The 12,030-nt window shown below is 40.5% G+C and overlaps 1 protein-coding gene across 1 annotated transcript; it reads right to left on the minus strand.

The window, feature by feature from the left end:
* Positions 1-267: 267 nt before the first annotated feature.
* On the minus strand, positions 268-11,806 carry psmd2 (proteasome 26S subunit ubiquitin receptor, non-ATPase 2). The gene is made up of 21 exons (XM_022222374.2): positions 11,611-11,806; positions 10,023-10,079; positions 9,772-9,936; positions 9,235-9,356; positions 8,813-9,037; positions 8,511-8,669; positions 8,157-8,301; positions 7,141-7,201; positions 6,776-6,922; positions 6,468-6,574; positions 5,490-5,617; positions 5,226-5,313; positions 4,973-5,135; positions 4,705-4,806; positions 4,072-4,223; positions 3,875-3,958; positions 3,376-3,544; positions 1,713-1,807; positions 1,483-1,609; positions 1,249-1,367; positions 268-1,032 (listed from the first exon to the last, which is right to left on the minus strand). Exons 1-21 carry the CDS (start codon positions 11,731-11,733, stop codon positions 850-852), a joined length of 2,721 nt encoding a protein of 906 aa, XP_022078066.1. The 5' UTR covers positions 11,734-11,806; the 3' UTR covers positions 268-849.
* Positions 11,807-12,030: the final 224 nt, after the last annotated feature.

The raw sequence follows: 12,030 nt of genomic DNA on the forward strand, positions 1-12,030 counted from the left end.
CTCTCATAAAAAGCTTTTGCTTACAGGACAATGATTGTACCACCTAAACAGTTAAAATGTCATAAAGACTATCATTCCATTCTGACAAAAACAAACTCATTTTATGGTTAAGCTGAACCCAGTTTAAACACACCCTGCTGTGCAATGCAGAGGCCAAAAGAAAAAAAAGAAATTAAAGGAAATTTGCATTTTAGGTTGAAAGGCCTGTTCAGTTTAAGTAGTTGGTGCCTGACCAGAGCTTTAGAATTAAAAATGAAAACACACCCATCACATTTCCAACATTTGGATCTTACTTTTTATTTTTGATTCAAACGTTTACAGTACTGTAACAAAACCAAAAAAAAAGAAAAATGGGATGCAGAAAACATACTTTTAAATGATCTAATTACAAAAGATGACAGCAGATGTAAAGTAGTTGGGGGGGGGGGGGGGGGGGGCATTTGAAGCACTGATGTGGACTGAGCAGTAGTTATTCATTTACTGATGACTGAAAAACATACAGGAGGGTGGTGAACAGGTCCCACTTTTGAACTGGCCCCGGGTCAGTTGAACAGCTGGTTCAGTACATGTGGGAGAGTTGGATCAAAAGTAGAGCAGTGAGGAAACCATCTATGTGGAGAGGATGAGGTCCCAGCTTACCCTCCCTGTGTCATACCAGTCCAATTAACCAGACCCTATCCATCCATTTTTAATGACTGCTGGAGCTCGGCCACGGACGACATAAGAAGAAAGATAGGCCTGCCTCGCTCGTTTCAGCCATGCAATGAACAACTAATTATAACAACTGCTAAGAGCCATGGAGGGCTTCCCTTAAAAACACGAGGGAAGGCCAGTGAGAACGGGTGCAGTCTAGGTTTCATAGTTGGGGTTCTTGCGGAGGATAACAAAGCCCTCCAGGATGGGAGTGACAGGGAGGTACTCCTCTGTGGCCAGCTCTGCTCTCTCTCCATGAGCCAGCAGCACTGGCGTGGTGTGAGTCTGGAAACCTGTGATGGCTTTTGGCTTACCTGCCTGGCCAACAACATCCACAGCCTGTGAACAGATAATACAACCATTTCATTATATCCGAAGACCAGAATTTATTACTTTTGTTTATAAAATTCTATACATTCTTCTGTATGTAATACACTTGTATTCCTAGACAACACATTTATTTGTTTCTGAAAAGTCCCATGTTTTAAGGTTGTGTTTCCACAGACTGAAACTATTTATACACTATATGTAGCCTTTAAAATTAAAAGGCTTTACCTGTCCAACTCTAACGGACACTGGCAGTGGCCGAAGCTCCTCATCGAATGTGACCAACATGCGTGGCTGCATGGCCGCCACCAAGCCGTAGAGAATGTAGTGAGATTTACCCAGGATTACTGTAATGCACACAATGAAAGGCAGGGGGAGATGACAACATGTCCATTAATATAACTGTCAAATTCCAGACTGGTAATGGATTTGTGTAAGGGAGCATGAGCAAAATGCACTCACTGTTCTTGACGTCGAGGAAGGAAACGAGCACAGTGAGGAGTCCAGCCACGGCGACCTGACTCATCAGCTGCCTGTCGCTATGGTACGGACAGAGTGTGAGTGTGCCTTTGCCCAGGTGAGTCAGCCCCTGCGGAGGCACAAAGAGCAGAAAGTCAACAATCTCCCATGCACACACTTTTCCAAAAGTTAATTTGCGTCTAGTACAGGGTGTCTTTTGTTTTGCCACCCACCTGAGCCAGTCGGACCATGAAGAGATTGTTGGGATCTTTGGCGTGATACTGTGCCAGCTGCCGCAGCATGGCCGCCAGACGGGCGTTATTTGTGCCTGAGGAAATGGAAAAAATGAAGAGCCTGTTAAATGTGTCAAGGAAGTTGACTCTAGAGGCACTGTCAGGAGGCGGCAGTGTGCTTCATTGACAATGACAAATAAGCAACATGAACCTTCAGTGGCTTTCAAGTGGCAAAATTCAGTGGAAACCGTCTTTATATGTGAAATAAGTTAGTTTTTTCAGTATGATTGAGGCATGAGTCATCTAAAAAGTCTCAACTAAAGGGCTTTTAATTGTTCAACAGAGCAAACTTTACATAAAACAACCAAACTATTTACTGTCCATCCTACACACCTTGCATCTTATGTGTTCTCAGAATATAATATTTGAATTAGGGCTGGGACTTTAATGCATTAATTTTGATTTATTAATTACAGAAAAAATGCATTTAAAAAAATGACGCATTGAATTGCAACTTTCTCAGTTTCCCAATTTCTAGCTCACCAGTAGCCCTGATGCACACTCCAGTCCAGTAGGTGGCGCTAATGAAGCTAAAGTCTGTTTTCAGTCGGGAAGAAGATGCACAGGATGCACTGACTGAATCAGCAAGAAAGTTTGGTAAACAGTGAAGAAAGACCAGACTGAAATTAACTTGTTGGGCGGAAAGTTTTCTTTTAAAAAACTTCCCAATGGCAGCTTGGATAAAAGCGTGGTTGTGTGCAAATTGTGTAACAAACAGTTTTCTGATCCGATGGCATCACCTCAATGTAAAACATGTTGCTGTTAGCATCAGAGCTAAAGTTAGCTACGACAGTCTTGGTACCGACTAACGGTGTAGCCATCCCGTGCTTGAATTTACTAAAAGTCTTAAAATGTTGAATATAATCGCTATAATTGCACTTTGAATTTACAGTAATCTGTGAATATAGTAGACAGATGAAAAATGCAGAATAATATTAATGAAACCTGAATATTTTTGTTGCTTAAGTTCATGTATAATGTCTATTTATCCATTCAGTCTTCAACCAAAATTTATTTGAATTGAACAACTTTGCTTATCGTGTCAAATACTGCCATTTGACAAAATACAATGAATTAATTAGCCTCTAATTAATTAAATTAATTCATTTAATCACAGCCCAGCATTAGTTCAATACCCTGTATTTTAACAAAAGGGGTTCAAATATTAACTGAGACCACTAGCTTCAGGTTCACCTTCATTTTTGTCTTCATTTTCATGTGTTTTGCATTTTATCTTTTATAACACATTTTATGTTAAACTCATTTAAAACTGCACAAAATGTATTAGATTAATACTCTGAACTCCAGGCAATGTCTGGGCATGTTTTGCTCCTATATCATTTCTACTCACTGGGGGTTCATTTTTCACTGCATTATAAAGTCCTGTACCTCTACGGTAACGACACAACATCTGACATTTCTCCACTAGTGGGTTTTGGATTTTACATGATTAACAAGTGCATTGGTACAATGATTATATTAAGATGACTGTGTATCTTTAAAAGGAGGCTACTGGACATTACAGCCTTCACCAAAAACATGTATGATAATGACAGCCAATATTAGATTTCCCCTTTCAAATAATGCGTGAAATCAAACTTACCACTGCCCACCATGCCCATGGCAAAGATGGAGTTGTGGGAGACCTCTGGGTCAGCATCGTGGGAAAACTTGCTGAGGGTGTCCAAGATGTTCAGACGAGGGTTGGACACAGAAATGAGAGCCAGGGCGAGGGGCACTGCTCGCCTTAGGGTCGGCTCACCATAACGCAGCTGTGAAAAGGAAACAATGAAAATTAGAGCTTTTATGTGAGCATAAGTCTGAGATCAACAGCTGAACCAAAAGTGTCTGATTATTTTAATTGCCCACTTAAGTTGTTTGACACGGGACAGAAAGAAGATTTTTATGCTGTCAGTGTAACTGACAACAGAACAGACAGGAGTAAAGAGAAAAAAGGTTGACATCATCTAGACAGAAAGTCAGGTCTAATCAGACAAAGAGGGTGCTTCGTTTGAGAAGAGGTTAGATGAGATAAAGTATTAAGTAAGTAAACAAAAAATGAAACGGGAACAGATTAAAAGTCAATACAAAGTGCTACTAACCAGGTGTCCAAATGTCCGCAGTGCCATTTCAGAACCAATCTCCTCCCCCATGGCAATCAGGGCAATACCAAGAACAGCCACACCCTGAAAAGAGGACATAAATTAGATGTCTTTTCTTTTCCCCTCGATATAGAAAAGCATCCATAGTGTATGCAGTTTCAAAAAGAGATGTATGAGGATAACCGTGGTAATTCTACCTGGTGGGAACCCATGTCTGCAGCAGTCTCCTTCTTGTCTTTGTCCTTCTTATCCTTCTTGTCCTTGTCCTCCTCCTTTTCCTTCTCCTTGGCTTCGTAGTGCTCACTGCAGATATGGAGAAGCTGCTGCACCTTTAGCACGTTACCAGAACCTGAGAGGAGGCAGAGGCAAAGCATAGCACAGAGTTTTAGGTTATTTAAGTTTCTAAATAACAATTATACAGTGAAAGGCCTGTACATGGTTAGCTTTTCTGAGGGAGGGCTAAACAATATCCATATTGAAAAAATATAAATGTAATATCGCCAGATTATATTTGCGTGAAGTCACGTTTTCAGTAAAAATAAAAATTTCTCATCCCCTTTTCGTCAAAAAAACAACAAATCAACCAAAAAAAAAAAACATGAAATGAGATTTTTGCTACAGTCCATATCAAACAAACATACTTTCTTCCGTTTGGAGATTATGATTTATAGGCCGGGGCATCTGTGTAGCACCACAATATTTTACTTAAATACGGTTGTCGGGACACATTTTGTCTTTGTCAAAAAAATTGCTGCTCCAGTTTTGATAATATCTCGATTAACTGTTCGGCCCTAATGGAGGACATGAAGAGACAGTACAGTCAGACCGACCTGCATATGCACAGATATCCACTAGCGTGTTGGCAAAGCTGCGGAAAGGTTCAGGAACAACCTGTAGAGCTGCCAGGGTCGTCTCAATTGCTTCTCCTTTACCTAAGAACAGTGAAATGGCACACACGATAATTACAGCAGCTGTTTCAAAAAGAAAAAAAGCAGGATCCAGGGAAAACAGAATTGCCTACTATAACATTTTAACCAGAACAACAGTCAAATATTGTGCAGTGACGTATTTTGTTTCCCTCATTGTGTCCACGCCTACCCAGGTGGTTGAGTCCCAAGCCTAAAGGCAGCCAGCGAGCGTATGTGTCCTTCAACTCCTGTTCGTTCTTCTCCATGATGGTCTGGACGATGGTGGACGTCACGTCACCGTTACAAGACCCGACTGCGATCATACCGCATGCCAGCGCTGTCACTCCAACCACCTGCAGATTTAACACACACATGCTTAATTCCTTCATGTTCCAACTGACTCTTGTGCGACTGGTAAAGAAGTGATCTAGGCACAGCTGTACCTCCATGCTGGACTTTGAGTCTCCCATAACAGGGAGAAGCAGAGAAAGAACATCTTCTCTGTTGGAGCCAGCATAGGCAAGACCCAGTCTGAAACCAAGCAGACAATGATCAGGACAAACAGCTACTACGAGTCATCCTACGACATAAAACAAAATAACACTTTATGAATCTATACAAGAGAGATCTGGGTATTGCATTGACACAAGAAACAGCACAACAAATTACTACGGCCTTAAACCTTTAAGACCAGACATTCTCCTCACCCAAATATAGCTCCTATCCTCATGACGTTGCTGTTGTGGAGGACATAGTCGGACAGTAGAGCGAGGGCTGGGTCACACTCGTTCCTCACACCTGAGTTTACAATCCCACAGGCCAGGAGGGCACCAGACTGCACAGACAGCAAGGATGCAAGTGTGAGAAAAGAAAACAAGGACTTCATGTTCATGCCCTCTCCTCTCTCACCAATAACCTTTCAAACACTTGTGTTGTTCAGAATTCAAAAGTCAGTCAAGGCAGATTTAATTCAATCAACACAGTGAATTCTGTCCTATGGAGGATGACGCATTGTACTGATACAGGCTTCCTTCAGAAATCAGTCAAATTTCATGCTTTTAATGACATTTTAATGCTAGACTGTAAAATTGTAATGCCATGATCGTGAACTTAACAAATAACACGGGTTTGGTTTTTGTAAAAGATGATTTTATATGAAAACTGTCTCTACATTTCACTATTTCTGAATCCGGAAACCACCCCTGACCACCAACAGGCTGCAGTCATTCTCTGAATTCCACGTTTTCGAGCTATTTTTGCTGGAATTTGCATTTCCCCATTTCCTTCACCTTGTCCAGCCTGCCGGTACCCGACGGGCCGGAAAAATTATCGCAGTGGTTTGGCATGGTTATGCAGATGCACATATCTGACAAATCAGTCTATAATTATATATTATTATTATCAAATATTTTTCTTGAAAACTGTGGAAGGAATTTTTAGTGCCACTGAGAATTAAATTTAATGATTTTTTAATACCATTTAAAGCCGTAATTTTCGCAAAATCAATTTAATGACTATTATTGCTTTTTAATGCCCTGCAGAAACTCTGTGATATTCTGAAATGTATGGACCACAGGGTTATTTCATTAAGAAGCTACAATCATATAAACATAGGGCTGCTGAAGAAGAATTACAAATAGAGGCTCAGGTGTTTGTGATGCTGCCAGCATTCTAAAGTAAAATACCTTAATGTAGTCCTCAGAAGAGTAGAGATATTTGTCAATCTGGGTCAGACCACCATCCACGTCCCACAGCAGGATCATACCCAGGGAGGCTGCAGCACTCAACATGCCTGAGGACATACAGACATTACAGCTTAACAGCAGCAAATAAAACCTAATGGAAAACCAAGATGACCACATAAAACCAAAACAATTAAAGATATCTGGATGTCAATACATTAGCTGGGAAAACAGCCATTAAAGAAAAGGGTAAGTGAGCAGTCTGGCCACAAGAGCCCTCCATTTTCATATGTGGATGTGTTTTCTTGTACCGTGATCCTTGTTCTTGTACAGCCACTTGTTGCCGTCATCTGTGAGCAGCTTATCCTGCCCAAAGGCAGCGTTGACGAAGCCGTTCACAAAGGAGGAGGCCAAGTTCATACGGGCCGAATCCACCTGGGAGCCGCTGCCTCCAAACCCTGTCATATACAGCACAGAGATCAAGCAACAGCGCTAAACCGTGCATTTTTACAGCAGAAAAGAATAATTCATTTGTCCAGTAAATAAACAACATCTATCAGACTATCCTTATTCTACTTTCAGTGATGCTTTCATCTTGACTGATTTACAATCAGCGTATCCGTCATTAAACTACTGCTCAACCCTGAATGAACACATGAAATAGTCAGAGACTCACTGTTGTTTTCCAGGTGTGTTTTGTAGATGTCATCTGGAACTTTGGGCTCCATGATGTCCAACTGAGGAAGAAAAAGACGAGCGTGTTATTAATAAAGTGAAATGTGTTGAGTCACACTGAGAGTGACGTTCAGATTAAGAGACAATCCCCCATCTCCGTCTATGAATCATAGACCATTTTTCTTCAAGTGTCAGTGACGGAAATCATTTTAGGCCATTGCCATCCTCTTGTCGCCCCCTCCAAAGGTAATTTATTCTATTTTGGGTTCATATGCACATACACTGCCCTGACTCTCATGTAACCTCATTTTATTCCTCCTACTTTCTGTAGAGTTCCATACAGTGGAGGTATTTATTATTTATTTAATTAGGCACCATGCAATTATCATAGGACACACAGAACCGATGCATTCCATATAGAATCTATAGAATTGAGCTAATTATATTATATTGATTTTAAAATTGTGTAAAAGAACACTGACACTGCGTGGGTTTCAGACATCACACATCAGAGTCAGGGCACCAAATGTTGGAGAGTTACATCTTAGCTGACCATGGTAGCACTTACATTGCCATTTCTACAACATTTGATAAGTCTTTAATTAGTTTGTCAAATAAAATTCCCTCAGATTTCTAAGCAGGTCCTATATTTTTAACCCCATCAGCTTTAAGCTAGTTTCAGGGTAATTTCACAACTTTTAAAGCACTTATCTTCGTCATTACCAATACTAGCTATGTATGTGGGAGTTTTTGTATGTTTTTTGTCACAACAGCTTATGTTACCCATATCTTCCATTTTTTTTATCATATTTCATTAGCCTTTATCTCAATTAAATTTGTATTGTGTGATTTGAAACGAGGCCTTGGAAATGGCATCCCAACAACTAAAATTGATGAAATGCTGTCCAGCTTTTCAAGCGTGCATAAAAATATGATAGCTGATAAACAACTTTCAAATCAAGCATGCTTATTATTCACCATGATTTTGAAATTTACTGCTGGGCTCCTCTCTCTTACCTCTCTGGCCAGGGCTAGGAAGTTGCTGTTGAGCTGCACGTTGGACATGATCTCTGTCAAGTCCTCATAGTCCTCTACGTCCTCATTAAGTTCCAGGAACATGCCATGGCGACCCAGCATGAAGGCCATCTGCTTCTGAATGACTCTGCAAGAGGCAAAGATGAGGGGAGTTTGTTTTTAATGCACACCATTAAATATGACAGGGTGTTCAATTACAAAAACAGGCATTACAAAACAGATGGGCCTTTGCATTACTGGATTTAAATGTGTCTGTGTTCAACACTTTTATTTAAAAGTTCGACACCTGTTGTGAGCTATGTAAGTCATTCAGATACACTGCATTATGGTCCTTACATGTCTTTGCAGGATGTGAAGATGTTTTCTACAAGCTCAACATCATTGAGCATCAGGGCCAGGCGCAGGGCCTCTGGGTAACGGTTGAACTTCCTGAAGATGTTCAAGGCACATCTCAGCAGCGCTGAGTTTTCTGGTTCAGGAACGTAACTCACACAGCTAGAGAAGTGATGCAGAAAGTTATGAGATAATATGTTCATATTTCAGTGACCGATAAGTCAATGCATGCTATTTTAGAATGTCAACGACACGCTAAAAACAAAATTTGTGCGTTCTGAGTAAAATGTAAAACCTGAACTTACCTGTTGAGGTAGAGACAGACTTTGCCGTAGGCGTTCTCATCAATGTAGTCCTCCAGCATATCCAGCCTTTCAATCTCCATCAGCAGGTCACACGCCTCATGTTCGGCATTGTGGGCCATGTTGTAGGGCACAATCTCCTTCACCAGTTTCAGCAGCGTCTCTTGCTGGGTCTTATCATTCTCCTCTACCTCCTGCCACTCTTTAGCCACCTCACCGGCAAGGTGCCTGGAAGACAGGGACAGAAACGTATTTGACATCAAGGTATGAAGCAAACAGAAGATAAAGCAGTTCAAAGACATAATAACGTCCTGCTTTAATAACAGGAAAAATCACGTCATCATTTTGTATACGTTCTCCTTAACATCAGTGATGTAATTTGTGTGTGATGAGTCAAGACTGGTGTCTGAGTTAATATGACTTACCTGACATATTCATGTCCCCAGGAGGCCAGCTCTTCCTGGGAGCCCAGCAGACGGTACTTCAAACACTCCCTCTCACCACTCATGGTCATAGCCAGCACTGACACCACATCGGCACAGAAATGCTGCAAAAACAAAGAGTTTGAACTCAATGCCATTAATGAATCAGCGTTAATGTCGGTGTCCTGAAGTATGACAGGTTAGGGAACATCAGTCAGTAAATTCATAACATCATGAAGTCATTTCTGTGTTTCTACATCTGCAACTGAAGCCCTGTTTTAAACTAATTCTAATCTTGGATTTTAATCGAATGTCACACTAACATCCACATATACCAGCCTGTAAAACCTATATTGTTCGACACTGGCCTGGCATAAACATCACTAAGAATTCACTTGTGCTCCAAGGAAACCTTAAAAAGAAGATAATTTTCCTGCTCTCACATCATATCATATTTTTACAGGGTGACTGCAGAGAAAACTCTTTAAAAAGTGCACATGCCTGAATTTATTACTTTCTGACAGCACAGCAGAGGCTTACCTTGTTCTCTCCTGGGGCCATGCCCTCGTAGATTTCTTTCAGCTTGCCATAGTGTGGGCGCAAGAATTTCAGCGGCTTTGGTACTGATGTCATGGAAGTGGTTGAGGAGCGGATTTGTCTGCGCAGCTCTTCTAGTGCAGGGTGATACAGTGCTGTGTTCTTCTCCTGCAAGTGTGCAGAAAATATGTTTTCTTTCTTGTAAAGACTCTTACATCTCTACGCACACAAGTTTAAAAAGATAAAATACTTACACCCAGTCTCTCTACCATCATCTCCAGGTCTTCTTGTAACTGCTTGTCTTCCTCTGACTGAGAAGCAATGAGAAAATACATTACTACAAAATACGGAGCATTCAGCAACTGCCACTACCGTCAATGGTTTGGCTCAGAAAAGGGATGACCACTGTTGAAAATGATGCTGTTGTGATGCAAGCAACAATACTTATTTTTTGTTGCCTTTTTTGAAATTATGGATCAACATGCACTGCCAAATCTGACAAATGACTGTACAATATGGACTGAAGCTTTGAATAATCTCTGTTAAACTAGCTGCATTAAAGGACAAATGAAAACTAAATTTAACTTGGTGACCAGCTCATCTAATACTTGCAGGTTACCAAGTATTGTTCATTACCTGCTGTAACAATAAAGGTAAAAAAAAACAACAACGATCAGCCATCATTTAAGTATAAATAGGGGTATTACTGTACTGCTATCACAATTAATCAATTTCAAGTAAAATTTTGAAACAGTGCAATTAGCAAATCACAAAGTATCTAATTTATGTTATATGGATATTGAATGAGACCAACACTGACCCTAACAAGTTATACATCACAAATCAATTGCAATATATCAAAAAAATTGTTATTAGAATATTGCCTTCGATTCATTCAGTAACTCGTTTGACTGTGTAATTCACACCTGACCAAGGTGTGTTTTGTAGTTTATCATCATAACCATGTAAAAAAAAAAAAAAAAAAAAAAAAAAAAATCTCAACTAATGTCTGGTGAACCTGTCCAAGAGTGAATGCCTTGCTGGTGCATTTTGAGGTACTGCAACCTATTGTTTATTAACTCAGTATTACACAGAATACACACACACATGCATAAATGGCTTTAAAACTAATTTTTAAAAACAAATGTCAACATTTGGAGCCACGTTATTCAGCTATATTTAAACCCGTCAGTGTATTTTGTGCATCATAATATGTTCACCAATAACAAATGTTTAAATATTTCACATGGCATAAGAAAGATGGCAATAAATGCTCATATTTACACCACATATCCACTAACTACCCTAAACACAATAATCTGACCATTGACACCTATTGTTAGCTACATTATAAAGACAGCTACAAGCTTAACAATACGATTGTAAAAGCACACAGAGTAAACATCCTTGTGCTCTGTGAGTTTCTTTGACTTCATGTTAGCTGCTGTGTCATACACTACGTTGTGCAAAGCTATTACTGACTAGCTGAACATGCTAGCAAAGCTAACAGATATGACAGTAAAGGCAGCGGGCGTAACAACCAGTAAGCTAACGTTAGCCTACCGGTTGAAGCAGGCTAGGCTAATGTTAGCTATTTGTGGGGGTTTATTTGCAGATCTTTATGGGACCATAACACGGCATTATGTCAGAATCGTGATATATTATCTGGAAAATTACCACTGTCAAGTAAATGTAAGCTGATTATTTGTCTATCCTTAGTGTCACTGACTTCGGCCTGCACTACCATGTTGTCAAAGCGGCAGTGACTAAGGCAAAATAACACGTCTGGCTCCTGTAGCGTTAGTTAGCACATCTTTGAATGAGAAAACTGCGCAACTTTACCAATTCTTGCTCCTCTTTTTTCTCCTTATCCTTCCCTGAGGGCTGCTGGCCCTTTTCCTTGTCCTTGTCCTTCTCATCAGTCTTTTCGGGCTGCTTGTTCTCTTTGTTTTTTGCCTCCTCCATAGTTGCGGCTCTATGAGTTGTCGGTTAGCAAACGGAACTGAGGAGTGCTACTAATGGACCGCTGCTTCTTCTGTGCGGAGAAACCTGTGCGGATGTTTCTTTAGCGCCGCTGTAGGAGGGGCGCCGTAATGCAGGTTTGTGGCTCGTTCAAACGTTCAAGTACCATAAAATACATTTTACCATCTATGGTGTCTCCAGAGTGTTTAACACCCAGTCAACATTTTTGGCTAAGATATGCTAATTTTTAGCTAACCGTCACACGTTCGGGAAGCATTTAGCATCTGCTCAGAATCAAGC

The sequence above is a fragment of the Acanthochromis polyacanthus genome, chromosome 13 (genome assembly GCF_021347895.1).
Source record: "Acanthochromis polyacanthus isolate Apoly-LR-REF ecotype Palm Island chromosome 13, KAUST_Apoly_ChrSc, whole genome shotgun sequence".
NCBI classification, from domain to species: domain Eukaryota; kingdom Metazoa; phylum Chordata; class Actinopteri; family Pomacentridae; genus Acanthochromis; species Acanthochromis polyacanthus.